Raw genomic sequence first — 19,148 nt, forward strand, 5'->3', positions numbered from 1 at the left:
TTTTTTTTTTTTCTATAAACAAAAGGGTGTTCTTTCACACCAAAAAAAAAAAAAAGAAAAATTTTTTGCAAACAAAATGAGAATAGAAAGTGGAAGAAAGAATCTTCCTTTTTTTTTTTTTTTTTTTTTTTTTTTTTTTTTCAAGAAAATATAAAAGGGAAAAAAGGAAAAAAAAAAAGGACAAAAGGTGTGAAACCAATATCCTTCATCTTAAACCATAAATTGTGAACCCGTGAACCCGTGAACCCTAAACCCTGAAACCATAAAACCTGAACACTGAACCCTAAACCATGAACCCTAAACACTGAACCTTAAACCTTAAACCGTGAACCTGAGACCATGAACACTGAACCTTAAACCAGTAACCCGGAACCTAAACTTGGAACCTCTTCAATAGGAACAAGTTCCATAGGAACCTCTTCCTTAGGAACCTTTTCTTCTTCCATAAATTCCGATCCCATGAACTCTTGAACCAAAAGTTCCAGAAAATCCTTCTGGTTCAATTGTGTGTCGCCTTTTTGACATTCATCCAACACTTCAAAATGAATTTCAATAATCGTTCGACGATTCACGGGACCAGAACGTTTCGTTCTCGTTGGAGCAGAACGAGGTTTTCGTTCCTTCACCAATTGATATTCATGTGGACCATCTTGCTGCACATGATCAAGGACTTGTTCTTGTACGGATGGACCGCGTATTTCAGCAGGAGATCTTCTAAAACGTGCTCCTCCTTTACCAAGGGGACCAAAATACTACAAAAAAAAAAAAAAATAAAAAAAATGAATGAATGTTTTTCCTAATGATTGTGAAATGTTCTTTTTACACATTTATTTTATTTTCTTTTTTTTTCTTCTTTTAACCATTAAAATTTTTTTTCTTCTTTTAACCATTAAAATTTTTTTTTTTCTTTTTAACCATTAAAAAAAAATTTTTTTCCTTTTAACAATTAATTTTGTCCATTAAAAATTTTTTTTTTCCTTTGAACCATTAATTTTGTCCATTAAAAATTTTTTTTTTCCTTTGAACCATTAATTTTGTCCATTAAAACTTTTTTTCTCATTAATTTTTTTTTTTCTTTTTTTCATTAATTTTTTTCTTCTTTTTTTTTTAACCATTAAAAAATATTTTATTTTATTTTAATAATTAATTTTGTCCATTAAATTTTTTTTTTTTTTTTTTTATTAAATTTTTTTTTTTTTTTTTCATTAATTTTTTTTCTTCTTTTTTATCTTACCTTCCAAAGGTAATAAGCCATAGCAGAAAGGCCAATAGAGACAGGAGCCAAAGGAAGAAAAGGGGTAAGGAGATCCGTAAGAAGGATGGGACAGACTGTATTCTCTAATGTTTTTTCCATTAAGTCGCTCTTCTTTTTGAGCAGTGGTTCCACATTGTCCTTTACACTGTCAATGCCAATTTTGCAAGTTCCATAATCGTTGTTTTGTGTGCACACAAAACAAGAATTATTACCATTAGTATCTTTGCTGCATTGAGGTAATACACTCTTCATAATGTCTTTACTTTTACCAAAAGCGTGATCAATCCCCTCCTTTATGTCACATTTGGGATGTACCCAACTATGTCCTTTTTTCTTTTCTTTTGCCAAGTCTTTCAATTGTTTTGCATATTCTTTAAGAAATAAACAACCCATCGTTTGTTCAAACGATGGGCCCTTAAAAGGGCCCTTCGTCTTATTTTTATATATATGCTGCAATCCTGCAGCAAAATGCAAACAAGCTGCTCTATTTGTTCGCCTTTCTGTATGGCCCTTAGTATTCCATTTGCTGCCGTCATTGCAGTATTGGGCAGCGTCCGACTGCATTTTAGCGTCGTTCATATTATTTAAAAGTGCCGTTAATTCCTTTCCGATGTCTTCTTTCAAGGCATTCTAAACATAGAACAAAAGAAGAAAAGAGAGATTAAAAGAAATATATATGTATATGTATACACATATGTATACACATATGTGTATACATATACACATATATATATACACATATACATATACATATATACATATACATATATACATATACATATGTACATATACATATATACATATACATATATGTATATATGCAGCTGTCTACCGCCCCTTACCCAGTTCACTCTGCTGCTATTTCCATTTTTGTTTTTGACTTCTACGTAATATTGTTTTGCTGCGCATTGTAAACGACTACAGAAAGTGTCCATTTTATTTATTTTCTCTAATGTTGGTTGCATTTTGGTGTTAATGGAGTTGTCTTGGAGCAGTTTGGTCATTTTCTCTTGGACTTTTTTATTTTCTTCGCTATCATTGCAAGTTCCATTTGATTGTGTTGATGTTCCAATTAAGTCTTTATCAACGAGAAGGTTGCAATCCTCAAAATCTGGTTGCCTCGTGCAAAGAAAACAATTATTATTACCACTACCAGTCAAACACGAAGAATTATTAATTATATTCCATTCATTAAACATTTCTGTTATTTTTATCTCATCGATGGGACATTTATTTTTCGATTTTTGTTTTATTTTATCCGCGTAAAGGTTAAGAGCAATACAACCAACTGCTTGTTGAAGCAGTTGGTCATTAGGACTACCACCAATAACATTAGACTTAATATCATCAATGTACTTTAAACCTGCCGTGATATGATTACAAGCTTTTCTTTCGACACTATCAGCATTACCGTCACCAAAATCTTTACATGGACCATCAGTTTTGGTTGCATTGTTCATTCCTTCCTCCTCTATCTTCTGGAACAACCCTTCTAGGGTTGTTTTCACAGCGTCATTCCAAAAGTCACACTGTAAAAAGAGAAAAGAGAAGAGGTTATATGTGTAGTTGGTGTAGTATCAGGTTGGTGTAGTATCCGGTTGTTGTAGTATCCGGTTGGTGTAGTATCCGGTTGGTGTAGTATCAGGTTGGTGTAGTATCCGGTTGTTGTAGTATCAGGTTGGTGTTGTATCCGGTTGATGTAGTATCAGGTTGGTGTAGTATCAGGTTGGTGTAGTATCCGGTTGGTGTAGTATGCGGTTGGTGTAGTATCAGGTTGGTGTAGTATCCGGTTGGTGTAGTATCAGGTTGGTGTAGTATCCGGTTGGTGTAGTATCAGGTTGGTGTTGTATCCGGTTGATGTAGTATCAGGTTGGTGTAGTATCAGGTTGGTGTAGTATCCGGTTGGTGTAGTATGCGGTTGGTGTAGTATGCGGTTGGTGTAGTATGCGGTTGGTGTAGTATCCAGTTGGTGTATAGTATTCGGTTGGTGTCGTATCCGGTCTCTGTCTGCCAGGACATTTTCCTCTCCCCCCCTAAAGCAGCTAAAGCTAACCCCTGAACCTTACTCCAATACCCCTAAAACCTTATTCTAACACCCCTACAACATTATTCTAAAACCCCCTCAACCTTATTCCAACACTCCTACAACGTTATTCTAACACCCCTACAACGTTATTCTAACACCCCTACAACGTTATTCTAACACCCCTACAACGTTATTCTAACACCCCTACAATGTTATTCAAACACCCCTACAATGTTATTCAAACAACGCTACAACCTTTATTCCTGAACCAGGAATCAGAAGAAGGTTTTTTTTTTTTTTTTTTTTTTTCCTTTTATTTCTTCTACCCCCTCAGTGTTCTGGTGGTGGTAGGTTGGATGTTGGTAGTAATACTTACCCAAGTCTGCGTAGAGGTACCATTAGTCTCTTTTTTATTTTTGAACCACTTGGGTCCGGCGCATCTAATGTAATCGCATAAAGTGGTCATTTCATTTATTTTCGTTAGGGTCTCAGTGGCAGTTACGTCAATTTTGGGCTGAACTTGTTCTAATTTGTCCTTTACTGGCGTCTGTGTGGTTTCGTCAGATGTGCCAGTTATGGTAATTTGGCATTTGTCATAGTCGGCTTCTTGCCAATGGCACGGAACACAGGGTTCCGTGCCATTGCAACTACCATTAAGATTTTTAACAGCAGTGTCGAAAGCTTTCTTTATTCCTGAACCCACTAAACATTTAGCGTCTTCCTTCATCTTCTTTGCATAAGAATGAAGTAATAAACAACCCACTGTTTGTTTCAACAGTGGGTTCTTATCCAGGATTTTCTCGTTGCCTGGCGACGACGGCGTCGCCGTCGTCGACGACCCCTTCGTCATATCATACAGTTTTCTTAAACCGACATGCAAATAATTGCATGCCTTCCTCTCAGGTTTGGTGGCATCCCTTCCATTATTATCTTCCATTTTATCACATCCATTCTGATCCTTTGTGCCTTCTGTGTTCATTTCCTTGGATAGTTCTGTCCATAAGTTGCCAACTTCACCATTCTTCTCCCAAAATGTATTCTGCAAAGTGGAATAAATATATATATATATATATATATATATATATATATATATATATATGTACATATGTATACATACGTATGTACATATATATGTATATGTACATCTACATACATATGCACTTATATGTATGTTCGTCCTTCCTTCCTTGCGTACCTTACTAGGGGATGCATTTACTCGAGATGCTAAACATTGTAAACGGAGACATAAAGTGGAACTACTGTTTCCGGGTGTTTTAGTTATTGCGGTGAGGGTTCCTTCGACGTTGTCTTTATGTTTATCATCCTTGAGTAATGAATCCAATTTGTCCTTTACTTTTTCTTCTGGGCTGTTTCCAATTTGGCAATCATCATAGCTGTCCGTGAACTTGCATTCAATGCAAAGTTTATCATTCGTGCAATGTTCCTCTTTAATGGCATTTGCAAACTCGAATGCCCGGTTTATGCCGGGCTCTATGTTGCAAAAGTTGCTGTCTTCTTTCATTTTTTGTACGACGCCTTTTAACATTAAACAAGAAACTAATTGTTTAAACTCTTGGTTATCATAAGGGTTCTCCTGACCGTTGGAGTAGGATTCCTGAATACTGGATATATGCTGCAGTCCTGCTGCAACAAGCTTGCAAGCCGTCTTGTTTGCGACGCCATGGGCGTCGTTATCGCTCCAGGCGGTGCAGTATTTTCCGTCAGGATCCTGATACTGCGTTTTATTCATGTCAGTTAGGAGTGGCCCCAATCTCCCCTTCAGGTCACTCTCCATGTCATTCTATAGACGGGAGGGTGATATATATGCATATACATGTGTACACATGCGTATACACATACGTATACATATATGTATATACATACATATGTACATACATATATACATACATATATAAATATGTATACATATGCATATATAAATATGTATATATAGACATATATGTTGTCGTTGTTATGGATGTTATGGATGTTATGGATGTTGTTGATGTTGTTATGGTTATGGATGTTGTCGATGTTATGGATGTTGTTATGGTTTCTATTCCAACATCAGCACACTAAACCATGACCACAACCACGACAACACATTCCTTACCCAGGTAACCGTTCCGTTTGATTTTGCTTTATTCCTTTCTCCCCATTTATCTGCTACGCACTTAAGTTGAGTACAGAAATTCCCGTTGTTTTCCCCAGTACATGGTTTACCTATACAAATAGACACAGACGAACACATAGACACATATATACATATATGTATATATATATATATACATACCTATATACATATATATATATACATACATATATATATATACATATATATATATATATGTATACATATATATACATCTATACATATATGCATATACATATATATATACATATACATATATGCATATACATATATACATCTATACATATATGTACATATACATATATACGTCTATACATAAATATATATATAGATATATATATATAGAACAAATTGTTTCTGTTTTTGTTCTTTTGTTGTTGTATTTTTGTTGTTGTTGTGTTGTTTGTTGGTTGTGTTAGTATGTTGTGTTATGTTAGTATGTTGGTTTTGTGTTAGTATGTTGGTTGTGTCAGTATGTTGGTTGTGTTAGTATGTTGGTTGTGTTAGTATGTTGGTTGTGTCAGTATGTTGGTTTTGTGTTAGTATGTTGGTTATGTTAGTATGTTGGTTATGTTAGTATGTTGGTTATGTTAGTATGTTTGTTAGTATGTTGGTTGTGTTAGTATGTTGGTTGTGTTAGTATGTTGCTTGTGTCAGTATGTTGGTTGTGTTAGTATGTTGGTTATGTTAGTATGTTGGTTGTGTTAGTATGTTGTGTTGTGTTAGTATGTTGGTTGTGTTAGTATGTTGGTTATGTTAGTAGGTTGGTTGTATGTTGGTTGTGTTGGTTGTGTTAGTAGGTTGGTTGTATGTTGGTTATCTTAGTATGTTGTGTTGTGTCAGTATGTTGGTTATGTTAGTAGGTTGGTTGTGTTAGTACGTTGGTTCTATGTTAGTATGTTGGTTGTGTCCGTATGTTGGTTAAGTTAGTATGTTGGTTTTATGTTGGTTGTGTTAGTATGTTGGTTGTGTTGGTTGTGTTGGTTGTGTTGGTTGTGTTGGTTGTGTTGGTTGTGTTGGTTGTGTTGGTTGTGTTGGCTGTGTTAGTAATGTTGGTTGTGTTGGTATCATCACAACCAACATTTTGTAGTGTTGGTGGTGCCAGAATTGTGCAGTGGTGTCTACTTACATATTTTCTTCTCCAGAGATTCTTTCTTGAGTGTCTCATCTTTCTCTAGCATGGGTTGTACTTTTTCATTTACTTTGTCCTTGCCACTATTCAATGTGCAACTCATTAAATTCTTTTCCCTAACACACTTAAAACATTTATCACCATCTTTCTTGCAACCCTCACTTGCAGTCTTAATAGCATCATTTTCATCATTAAATGCTTTATCTATAGCGTCCTTTACTTTCTTTTCATCCTTACATGGAAGTTGTTCTAATTTATCAGCAAAAGCATTTAATAAAACACAACGCATGGTACGTTTAAATAATTGCTCTTCCAAATCTTTCTTCGTACTCTTACCCTGTCCATTTTGACCTGCCTTAATTTCATAAATACTCTCTAATCCTGCAGCAATGAACTCGCATACTTCCTTCCCTTCTTCCTGCTGGATGCTACTGCAGTAAGTGCTCACATTACTCTTATTCTGTTGTATCTTCTGAGAGAGTTCCCCTAATTCCCCCTTTACACCGTCAGCGCCTTCCCACACCTTCTTCTAAAATTGAAAAAATAGATATATATATATATATATATATATATATATATATATGCATATGCATTCATGCATATGCATATATACATATGTATACATATACATGTATATGTATGTAGTTATGTGATTAACGGTTGTCCTTACCCAGTCGTCTGTTGTCAAAGGTTTGCCACTGTTTCCATTCTTCTGTTTTAACCATATTTCAGATACACATTGGAAACGCTCGCATAGGTCGTCCTTATCTAGACATGGTAAACCTATAAGAAGAAAGAACAATATACAAAGGATGAGTAATGTGATGACGATGATGGTTGTCTATGTAGTCGGTGATGTGGTGTTGTCTTCTTTCCCCCATGAACACAGCCGTCTATTAACTGTTTCGGTGATGTTCGTTGCGGTTGTGCTGTTGTGGTAGATTGGTTCTCTAGTATCGGGTTCCGAGTTTCCAGCTTTCCCCCTGCCATCCGGTTTCTGTCTGCGAGGAGTTTTACCTACCCCCCTCCCGGGAGGGATGCTGGGATGCGTCCCTGCCATCCGGTTCATACCATCCGGTTCATACCATCCGGTTTATACCATCCGGTTACTACCATCCGATTCATACCATCCGGTTACTACCATCCGATTCATACCATCCGGTTCGTAACCTCCCGTTCCTACCATCCGGTTCGTACCATCCAGTTCCCACCATCCAGTCTCCACCATCCGGTCCATACCATCCAGTCTCCACCATCCAGTCTCCAGTCTCCACCATCCAGTCTCCACCATCCAGTCTCCACCATCCACTTCCCACCATCCAGTTCATACCATCCGGCTCCTACCATCCGGTTCATACCATCCGGTTCATATCATCCGGTTCCCACCGTCCGGTTCAAACCATCCGGCTTATAACATCCGGTTCCCACCATCCGTTTACTGTGTAGTATCCGGTCTTTGTCTTCGAGGAGTTTTTTCCTACCCCTCCCGGGAGGGATGCTGGGATGCTTCCCTACCATCCGGTCACTACCATCCGGTTACTACCATCCAGTTCCCACCATCCGGTTCATACCATCAGGTTCATACCATCCGGTCACTACCATCCGGTTACTACCATCCAGTTCCCACCATCCGGTTCATACCATCAGGTTCATACCATCCGGTCACTACCATCCGGTCACTACCATCCGGTCACTACCATCCGGTCACTACCATCCGGTCACTACCATCCGGTCACTACCATCCGGTCACTACCATCCGGTCACTACCATACGGTCACTACCATACGGTCGTCGTTGCATATAGTCCCTGTCTGCGAGGAGTCTTTCCTCCCCCCCCCCCTAAAGCAGGTGAAGCTAACCCCTGAAACTTCAGTCTAACACCCTGAAACTTCAGTCTAACACCCTGAAACTTCAGTCTAACACACTGAAACTTCAGTTTAACACCCTGAAACTTCAGTCTAACACCCTGACACCTCCCTCCAAAACCCGGAATCTAAGTCCTAACACCCTGACCCCTTCCTGCTAAACCCGAAATCTAAGTTCTTACACCCTGACACTTCCCTCCTAAACCAGTAATCCGAATTTTTACACCCTGACACCTCCCTCCTAAATCCAGAATCTAAGTCCTAACACCCTCACACCTTCGTCCTGAACCCGGAATCTGACTCCTAAACCCGGAATCTGAATCCTAAACCCGGAATCTAATTCCCTGCATCCCACAACCTTATTCGGACACCCCTACAACGTTATTCCGATACCCTTAAAACGTTAGTCCTATACCCGGAATCTGACTTCTAACACCCCTACAACCTTCTCATCACCTTCATCCTCCTCATCATACTCTCCCCCACCCCCCCCACCTTATTTATTTATTTTTTTTTTCTTTTTCTTTTTTTTTTTTTTTTTTTTTTTTTTGCTTGGGGGGTTTGGTTGGTTATTGTGATTGGGGTGTCTACTTACATATTTTGTCCAAAGATTCCTTCAGTCCTGTCTTATCTTCTTTGTCCTCAAACATTTCTTTCAATTTGTTATTTACATTTTCACCTGTGGTGCCCTGGCCATTTGTGTTAATTTCGCAATTATCAAAACTTTGGTCCTGTGTACACTCAAAACAGTCACCACCCTAAACCCGGAATCTCACTTCTAACATCCATACAGTATTACTCATATATCCGGACACCCCATTCTAACACCCATACAACATTATTCTAACACCCATACAACATTATTCTAAAACCCATACAACATTATTCTAACACCCATACAACATTATTCTAACACCCTTACCACCTTATTCTGACACCCTTACCACCTTATTCCGACACCCCTAAAACCTCCCTCCTAAACCCTGAATCGGACTATGAACACCCCTACAACCTTATTCCTGAACCCGGAATCTGACTTCTAACACCCCTACAACCTTATTCCTAACCCCCGAAATCTGACTTCTAACACCCCTAAAACCTTATTCCTAAACCCGGAATCTGACTTTTAATACACGTAAAACCTTATTCTGACACCCCTACAGTCTTATTCTAACACCTATACAACCTTATTCTAACACCCATACAACCTTATTCTGACACCCCTACAGTCTTATTCTAACACCTATACAACCTTATTCTAACACCCATACAACCTTATTCTTACGACCGTACAATCTTATTCGGACACCCCTATAGCATTATTCCTATACCCTGGAACCTTACATTTAAACCCGGAATCTGACTTCTAACACCCCTAAGACGTTATTCCAACACCCCTACAACCTTACTCCTACACCCGTAATCTGACTTCTAACACCCCTACAACCTTCCACCTAAACCCGGAATTTGACTTCTAACACCCTTACAATCTTCACCCTAAACCCGGAATCTAAGTTCTTACACCCATACAGTATTACTACTATACCCGGAAACCCCATTCTAACACCCATACAACATTATTCTAAAACCCATACAACATTATTCTAACACCCTTACCACCTTATTCTAACACCCTTACCACCTTATTCTAACACCCCTACAACCTTATTCCTCCACCCTGAAACCTCATTCTAACACCCATACAATCTTCATACTAAACCCGGAATCTGAATTCTGACACCCCTACAACCTTCATTCCCAAACCCGGAATCTGACTCCTAAACCCGGAATCTGACTCCTGAACCCGGAATCTGATTCCTAAACCCGGAATATAATTCCCTGCATCCCACAACCTTATTCGGACACCCCTACAACATTATTCCTAAACCCGGAATCTGACTTCTAATACCCGTAAAACCTTATTCTGACACCCCTAAAACCTCCCTCCTAAACCCGGAATCGGACTATGAACACCCCTGCAACCTTATTCCTGAACCCGGAATCTGAATTTCTAAACCCGGAATCTGAATTTCTGAACCCGGAATCTGACTCCTAAACCCGGAATCTCACTCCTAAACCCGGAATCTGACTCCTAAACCCGGAATCTGATTTCTGACACCCCTACAACCTTCATTCCCAAACCCGGAATCTCACTCCTAAACCCGGAATCTGACTCCTGAACCCGGAATCTAATTCCCTGCATCCCACAACCTTATTCGGACACCCCTACAACATTATTCCTATACCCTGAAACCCCGTTGTAACAGCCCTATAACCTTCTTCCAACACCCCGAAACCTTTATTCCTAAATCCGGAATCTGAATTCTAACACCCCCAAAATCTTTTCATCACCTTCATCCTCCTCATCATACTCTCCCTCCCCCCACCTTATATATATTTTTTTTTTTTTTTTTTTTTTTTGATTGGGGGGGTTATTACGATTGTGGTGTCTACTTACATATTTTGTCTAAAGATTCCTTCAGTCCGGTGTCTTCTTCGTCAAGCATTCCTTCCAGTTTGTTATTTACTTCCGTTTTGCCTGTATTGCCATTTGTGTCAATTTTGCAATTCTTAAAGGTGCTGTCATCCCATGTGCATTTAAAACAACCAGGATTGTTATCATCGTTACATGGAGATGCTCCATTACCCATACTGACACTACTTTTCTCAAAAGCCCCTTTTATACCACCCTCTATATCACACTTCCCTGCCCCTTTCGTCTTTGCATCTTCTTTTAATTTATTTGCATAAGCATTTAGTGCTGCGCACATCATGGTTCGTTTGAATGATGCTTCTGCAGGGTCGTTGCCGTTATCATTTGTATTTTCGTACATGTATTTTAATCCTTTTGCAAAGAGGAGACATACTTCTTTTTGCTTCCAGCTTAAGGTACCACAATGACTGTCTAAACTGTTGTTCTGATTGTCAGACATGGATTTTCCAAGTTCGTTGATTTGCTTTTGGACTTCGGTCCACATATCAGTCTACAATTGAAGTAATATATATATATATATATATATATATATGCATATGCATAAATGCATATGCATATAAACATATACATACATATACATGTATGTATATGTATACACATATGTATATACATACGTACATACATATATGTATATATATATGTATGTGTATACGTATATTTATATATATGTAATTGTCATTCCTACCACCCAGTCAGGTGGCGTCTGCCCACTTACGTGTTCCTTCCCCTTGTTTTTATCGGCCCACCAGTGCGCTGCACAATTTACTCGTTCACATAACTTATTTTCTTTATTGAAGTTAGCCAAAGTTTTCTGTATTTCGTCCTTGTTCGTTTGGTTGTTGTTCTGGAACAGTTCAACCACTTTGGTATTTACTGCCTTCGTTGGGCCGGTGCCATTGGGAATGGTGCATTTGTCAAGTTCGCCTTCAGTTTTTTCGTCCCATTTGCATTCAAAACAATTAGTACCATTAGGACCGCATTTACCTGATGCACTATTCATAATTTCTTTACTTTTACTGAAAGCCCCTTGTAGCCCCTTGTCTATGCTACAATAACCTTTTTCTTTTGCTTGATCTTTTAATTTTTTTGCATAAGCATTTAATAAAAGACATTGTACCATTTGATCAGAATATTTGTCAGAACCACCACTCCCATTTTTGTACATATGTTCTAATTTAGCAGTAAACAGTTTGCAAGCTGCTTTATTTGCAGTATCTAAGCCTGCAATGGTGTCGCAGTTGGTACCTGTGGTGGTACTACTACCAGAAGTCGTTACATCAAAGAGATTCTTCAATTTGTCTTCGGCGTGTTTTCCCCAGAAATCTCCCTATATAGAAAGGGAAGGTATATATATACATATATACATATATACATATATAAATATATATACACACATATATACATACATATACATCCACATGTATATATATATATATATATATATATATATATATATATATATATGTATGTATATATGTACACCCTTTTGCCTCCCCTGTACGGTGTTGCCCCTTACATCCGGTTGTCCCTGCTCGTTGTTCTTCAATTTCCAATATTCTTGTGCACATTGCAGGCGCTGGCAGAATTCCTTGCTGCTGTCTTTCATGCATGCTTCAGCTGCGAAAAAAAGAAAAGGAAAGCAGGAAAAGTTAATACGACATGTAAAATACCATGTGTGTATATATATGTATGTTGTATGTTGTATGTTGTATGTTGTATGTTGTATGTTGTATGTTGTATGTATGTATGTTGTATGTTGTATGTTGTATGTTGTATGTATTTATGTAGATTAGACAAATGTATGGCATTCACAATCGATGAAAAATTTTTTCCTTTCTTTTCTTTTCTTTTCTTTTCTCCTCTTTTCTTTTTCGGTTGGCATTGTTCTAAATTTGCGGTTTATATGCCATCCGGTCCCAACCATCCTATCCCCACCGTCCGGTCCATACCATCCGGTCTCCACCATCCAGTACCCACCATCCAGTACCCACCATCCAGTACCCACCATCCAGATCCCACAATCCACTCTCCACCATCCAGTTCACACCATCCAGTTCTCAACATCCGGTCTGTACCATCCGGTTCATACCATCCAGTTTCCACCATCCAGTCTCCACCATCCAGTTTCCCACCATCCACTTCCCACCATTCGGTTCCTACCATCCGGTTTATACCATCCAGTTCCCACCATCCTGTTCCCACCATCTAATTACTACCATCCGGTTCCCACCATCTAATTACTACCAACCGGTTCCCACCATCCGGTTCATACCATCCAGTTTATACCATCCACCTCCCACCATCCAGTTCCTACCGTCCGATTCATACCATCCGATTTCTACCATCCGGTTCATACCATGCGGTTCATACCATCCGGTTCATACCATCCGATACATACCATCCGGTTACTACCATCCGACTACTACCATCCAATCTCCACCATCCGCTACCTACTATCCGGCTCATACCATCCCGTTCATACCATCCGGTTCATACCATCCGGTCCATACCATCCGATTCATACCGTCAGGTTAGTGTGTAGTATCCGGTTCATACCATCCGGTTCCTACCATCCGGTTTCTACGATCCGGTTCCTACCATCCGGTTAATACCATCGGGTTCACACCATCCACTTCATACCATCCACTTCCCACCATCCACTTCCCACCATCCCACTACTGCCATCCAGTTACTATCATCCACTTCCCACCATCGACTTCCCACATGTGCTTGATGTATAGTATCCGGTCTTTGTCTTCGAGGAGTTTTTCCTATCCCCCCTCCCGGGAGGGCTGCTGGGATGCGTCCCTGCCATCCGGTTTCTACCATCCGGTTCATACCATCAAGTTCATACCATCCGGTTCATACCATCCAGTTCATACCATCCGGTTCCTATCATCCAATTCCTACCATCCGGTTCCTAACATCCAGTTCCTACCATCCAGTTCCTACCATCCAGTTCCCACCATCCGGTTCCTACCATTCGGTTCCTACCATCCGTTTACTGTGTAGTATCCGGTTTCTCGTCTTCGAGGAGTTTTTCCAACCCTCCCGGGAGGGATGCTGGGATGCGTCCCTGCCATCCGGTTACTACCGTCCGGTCACTACCATCCAGTCTCCACCATCCGGTTTCTACCATCCAGTCTCCACCATCCAGTTCCTACCATCCAGTTACTGCCGTCCACTTCCCACCATCCAGTTACTACCATCCTGTTATTACCATCCGGTTCCTACCATCCGGTCTGTACAATCCGGTTCATACCATCAGGTTAGTGTGTACTATCCGCTTCATACCATCCAGTTCCAACCATCCAGTCTCCATCATCCGGTTCATACCATCCACTTCCCACCATCCGGTTCATACCATCCACTTCCCACCATCCGGTTATTACCATCCAGTTCCCACCATCCGGTCTATACCATCCGCCTACTGCCATCACCTTACAACCATCCAGTCTCCACCATGCGGTCACTACCATCCGGTTAATACCATCCGTTTTTCACCATCCGGTTTCCACCATCCAGCTCATACCATCCGGTTCATACCATCCAGTTTATACCATCCAGTTGCTACCATCCAGTTACCACCATCCGGCCACTACCATCCAGTTTCCACCATCCAGTTCCCACCATCCAGTCCCCACCACCCAGTCACTACCATCCAGTCTCCACCATCCGGTTACTATCATCCGGTTACTACCATCCGGTTACTACCATCCCGTTACTACCATCCAGTTCATACCATCCGGGTCATACCATCCAGTTCCTACCATCCGGTTCCCACCATCCGGTTCCCACCATCCGGTTCCCACCATCCAGTTCCCACCATCCAGTCTCCACTATCCAGATCCCACCATCCAGTTCCCACCATCCTGTTCCCACCATCCAGTTTCTATCATCCAGTTCACACCATCCAGTCTCCACCAGCCAGTCCATACCATCCGGTTACAACCATCCTGTCTCCACCATCCAGTCTCCACCATCCAATTCCCACCATCCAATTCCCACCATCCACTTCTCACGATCCTGTTCCCACCATCCGCCCCATACCATCCCGTACCTACCAGCCCGTACCTACCAGCCTGTACCTACCATCCCGCACCTACGATCCGGTTCCTACCATCCGGCTACTACCATCCGGCTGTTGTGTCGTATCCGGTTTTTCGTCTTCGAGGAGTTTTTCCCTACCCCTCCCGGGATGGATTCAGGGATGCTCCCCTGCCATCGGGTCACTACCATCCAGTTTCTACCATCCGGTCTATACCGTCCGGTTACTACCATCCGGTTAATACAGTCCGGTCACTACCATCCGGTTCATACCATCCGGTTCATACCATCCGGTTCATACCATCCACTTCATACCATCCACTTCATACCACCCGGTTCATACCATCCGGTTACTACCATCCGGTTGGTGTATAGTATCCGGTCTTTGTCTTCGAGGAGTTTTACCTACCCCTCCCGGGAGGGATGCTGGGATGCGTCCTTGCCATCCGGTTCATACCATCCGGTTTTTACCAACCGGTTCCTACCATCCAGTCTCCACCATCCACTTCCCACCATCCAGTCTCCACCATCCAGTCTCCACCATCCAGTCTCAACCATACAGTTTCTACCATCCAGTTCATACCACCCGGTCACTACCATCCGGTTTCCACCATCAAGTTCATACCATCCGGTTTATACCATTCGGTTTCTGCCATCCGGTCACCACCATCCTATACCTACCATCCTGTACCTACCATCCGGTTGGTGTGTAGTATCCGGTTTTTGTGTGCGAGTAGTTTTTCCTCTCCCCCTCCCGGGAGGGATGCTGGGATGCGTCCCTGCCATCCGGTTCATACCATCCGGTCACTACCATCCGGTTGGTGTGTAGTATCCGGTTTCTACCATCCGCTTACTACAATCCCGTACCTACCATCCGGTAACTACCATCCGGTAACTACCATCCGGTAACTACCATCCGGTTTCTACCATCCTGTTCCTACCATCCGGTTCATACCATCCGGTTCATACCATCATGTTCATACCATCCGGTTACTGCCATCCAGTTCCCACCATCCAGTTCCCACCATCCAGTCTCCACCATCCAGTTCACACCATCCAGTACCCACCATCCAGTACCCACCATCCAGTACCCACCATCCAGTACCCACCATCCAGTTACCACCATCCAGTTACCACCATCCACTTCCATCATCAAGTTACCACCATCCGTTTAGTGTGCAGTGTCCGGTTTCCTCTTGCCATCCGGTTTGCCTTCCTGTCTGCGAGGAGTTTTACCTACCCCTCCCGGGAGGGATGCTGGGATGCGTCCCTGCCATCCGGTTCATACCATCCGGTTCGTACAATCCGGTTCCTACCATCAGGTATCTACCATCCGGTATATACCATCCGGTCACTACCATCCGGTGTCTACCATCCAGTCTCCACCATCCGGCCTATACCATCCGGTTCATAACATCCGCTCCATACCACCGGTCCATACCATTCAGATTCATACCATCCGGTTCATACCATCCGGTCTATACCATCCAATTCCCATCATCCGGTTCATACTATCCGGTCACTACCATCCGCTACCTACCAACAGGTACCTGCCATCCGGTTACTACCATCCACTTCCCATCACCCAGTTCCTACTATCCGGTTACTATTATCCGGTTTCTACCATCCGGTTTCTACCATCCGGTTTCTACCATCCGGTCCATACCATCCAGGTCATACCATGCAGTTCATACCATCCGGTAGCTACCATCCGGTTCCTACCATCCAGTTCCCACCATCCAGTCTCCACCATCCAGTCTCCACCATCCAGTTTCCACCATCCAGTTCCCACCATCCAGTCTCCACCATCCGTATACTGGGCAGTATCCGGTTTTTCGTCTTCGAGGAGTTTTACCTACCCCTCCCGGGAGGGATGCTGGGATGCGTCCCTGCCATCCGGTTTTTACCATCCGGTTCATACCATCCGGTTAGTACCATCGCATTCCCACCATCCGACTTCTATCATCCGGTTTCTACCATCCGGTTACTATCATCCGCTTACTAACATCCGATTACTACCATCCTGTTGCTACCATCCGGTTTGTACCATCCGGTTTGTACCATCCGGTTTCTACCATCCGGTTCCTACCATCCAATTCCCACCATCCAGTTCCCACCATCCAGTCTCCACCATCCAGTCTCCACCATCCAGTTCCTACCATCCGGTTCCTACCATCCGGTTCATACCATCCGGTTTCCTACCATCCGGTTTATACCATCCGGTTCATACCATCCGGTTCATACCATCCGGTTCATACCATCCGGTTCATACTATCCGGTTCATACTATCCGGTTCATACCATCCGGTTCATACCATACAGTTCATACTAACCGGTTCATATCATCCGGCTCATACCATCCTGTTCATACCATCCGGTTACTACCACCTGGTTACTATCATCTGGTTACTACCATCCACTTCCCACCATCCACTTCCCACCATCCACTTCCCACCATCCGATTCCTACCATCCGGTTCCCACCATCCGGTTCATACCATCCGGTCTATACCATCCGGTCCATACAATCCGGTTACTATCATCCGGTTCATACCATCTGGTCCATACCATCCGGTTACTACCATACAGTCACCACCATCCGGTTCATACCATCAGGTTCATACCATCCAGTTCATACCATCCTGTTCCTACCATCCGGTGCCTACCATCCAGTCTCCACCATCCGGGTCATACCATCCCGTTCATGCCATCCGGTTCATACCACCCTGTTCAAACCATCCAGTTCCCACCATCCAGTTCCCACCATACAGTTCCCACCATTCGGTTGCTGCATTGTATCCGGTTACTGTCCGCGAGGAGTTTTTCATACCCCTCCCGGGAGGGATGCTGGGATGCTCCCCTGCCATCCGGTACCTACCATCCGGTTCATACCATCCAGTTCATACCATCCAGTTCATACCATCCAGTTCATACCATCCTGTCTATACCATCAGGTTCCTACCATCCGGTTCATACCATCCAGTTCCTACCATCCAGTTCCCACCATCCAGTTCCCACCATCCAGTTCCTACCATCCGGTTCCTACCATCCGGTTCATACCATCCTGTTCCTACCATCCAGTACCTACCATCCAGTCACCACCATCCAGTCACCACCATCCAGTCACCACCATCCAGTCACCACCATCCAGTCACCACCATCCAGTCACCACCATCCAGTCACCACCATCCAGTCACCACCATCCAGTCACCACCATCCAGTCACCACCATCCAGTCACCACCATCCAGTCACCAACATCCAGTCACCACCATCCAGTCACCACCATCCAGTCACCACCATCCAGTCACCACCATCCAGTCACCACCATCCAGTCACCACCATCCAGTCACCACCATCCAGTCACCACCATCCAGTCACCACCATCCAGTCACCACCATCCAGTCACCACCATCCAGTCACCACCATCCAGTCACCACCATCCAGTCACCACCATCCAGTCACCACCATCCAGTCACCACCATCCAGTCACCACCATCCAGTCACCACCATCCGGCACCTACCTTCCGGTCACTACCATCAAGTTCATACCATCCAGTCTCAACCATCCAGTTCCTACCATCCAGTTCATACCATCTGGTTGTTGTGTCGTATCCGATCTTTGTGTTCGAGGAGTTTTACCTATCCCTCCCGGAAGGCATGCTGGGATGCGTCTCTGCCATCCGGTCAATACCATCCGGTCCATACCATCCGGTTCATACTATCCTGTTTCTACCATCCGGTCTCTACCATCCGATACATACCATCCGGTTCATACCATCCACTGCCCACCATCCAGTTACTACCATCCGGTTTCTACCCAGTTCCCAACATCCAGTTCCCACCATGCGTTTGATGTGTAGTATCCAGTTGTTGTCTGCGAGGAGTTATTCCTTCCCCCTCCATGGAGGGATGCTGGGATGCTCCCCTGCCATCCGGTACCTACCATCCGGCTCATACCATCCAGATCCCACCATCCGGTTTATACCATCCGTTCGTCGTCGTATCCAGGCCCCCTCTGCGAGGAGTTTTTCCTCTCCCCCCCTAAAGCAGCTAAAGCTAACCCCGGAACCTTACTCCTAAACCCTGGAACCTTACTCCTAAACCCTGGAACCTTACTCCTAAACCCGGAACCCTACTCCTAAACCCGGAACCCTACTCCTAAACCCGGAACCCTAATC

At 42.8% G+C, this 19,148-nt stretch overlaps 1 protein-coding gene across 1 annotated transcript in view; it reads right to left on the minus strand.

Annotated features, from left to right (window-relative positions):
• Positions 1-353: 353 nt before the first annotated feature.
• The window catches only part of PKNH_0407200 (SICAvar, type I), a gene marked incomplete at both ends in the record, with an annotated part of 28,018 nt that continues 9,223 nt past the window's right edge, over positions 354-19,148 (minus strand). The window contains 11 exons of the mRNA XM_039113858.1: positions 354-752; positions 1,235-1,885; positions 2,098-2,784; positions 3,658-4,320; positions 4,477-5,082; positions 5,395-5,504; positions 6,563-7,094; positions 7,236-7,348; positions 10,889-11,414; positions 11,640-12,251; positions 12,441-12,541. Of these exons, the coding sequence (XP_038969470.1) occupies positions 354-752; positions 1,235-1,885; positions 2,098-2,784; positions 3,658-4,320; positions 4,477-5,082; positions 5,395-5,504; positions 6,563-7,094; positions 7,236-7,348; positions 10,889-11,414; positions 11,640-12,251; positions 12,441-12,541 (5,000 nt within the window). The remainder of the gene's footprint in view (positions 753-1,234; positions 1,886-2,097; positions 2,785-3,657; positions 4,321-4,476; positions 5,083-5,394; positions 5,505-6,562; positions 7,095-7,235; positions 7,349-10,888; positions 11,415-11,639; positions 12,252-12,440; positions 12,542-19,148) is intronic.

This window comes from Plasmodium knowlesi, assembly GCF_000006355.2.
Source record: "Plasmodium knowlesi strain H genome assembly, chromosome: 4".
NCBI lineage: Eukaryota > Apicomplexa > Aconoidasida > Haemosporida > Plasmodiidae > Plasmodium > Plasmodium knowlesi.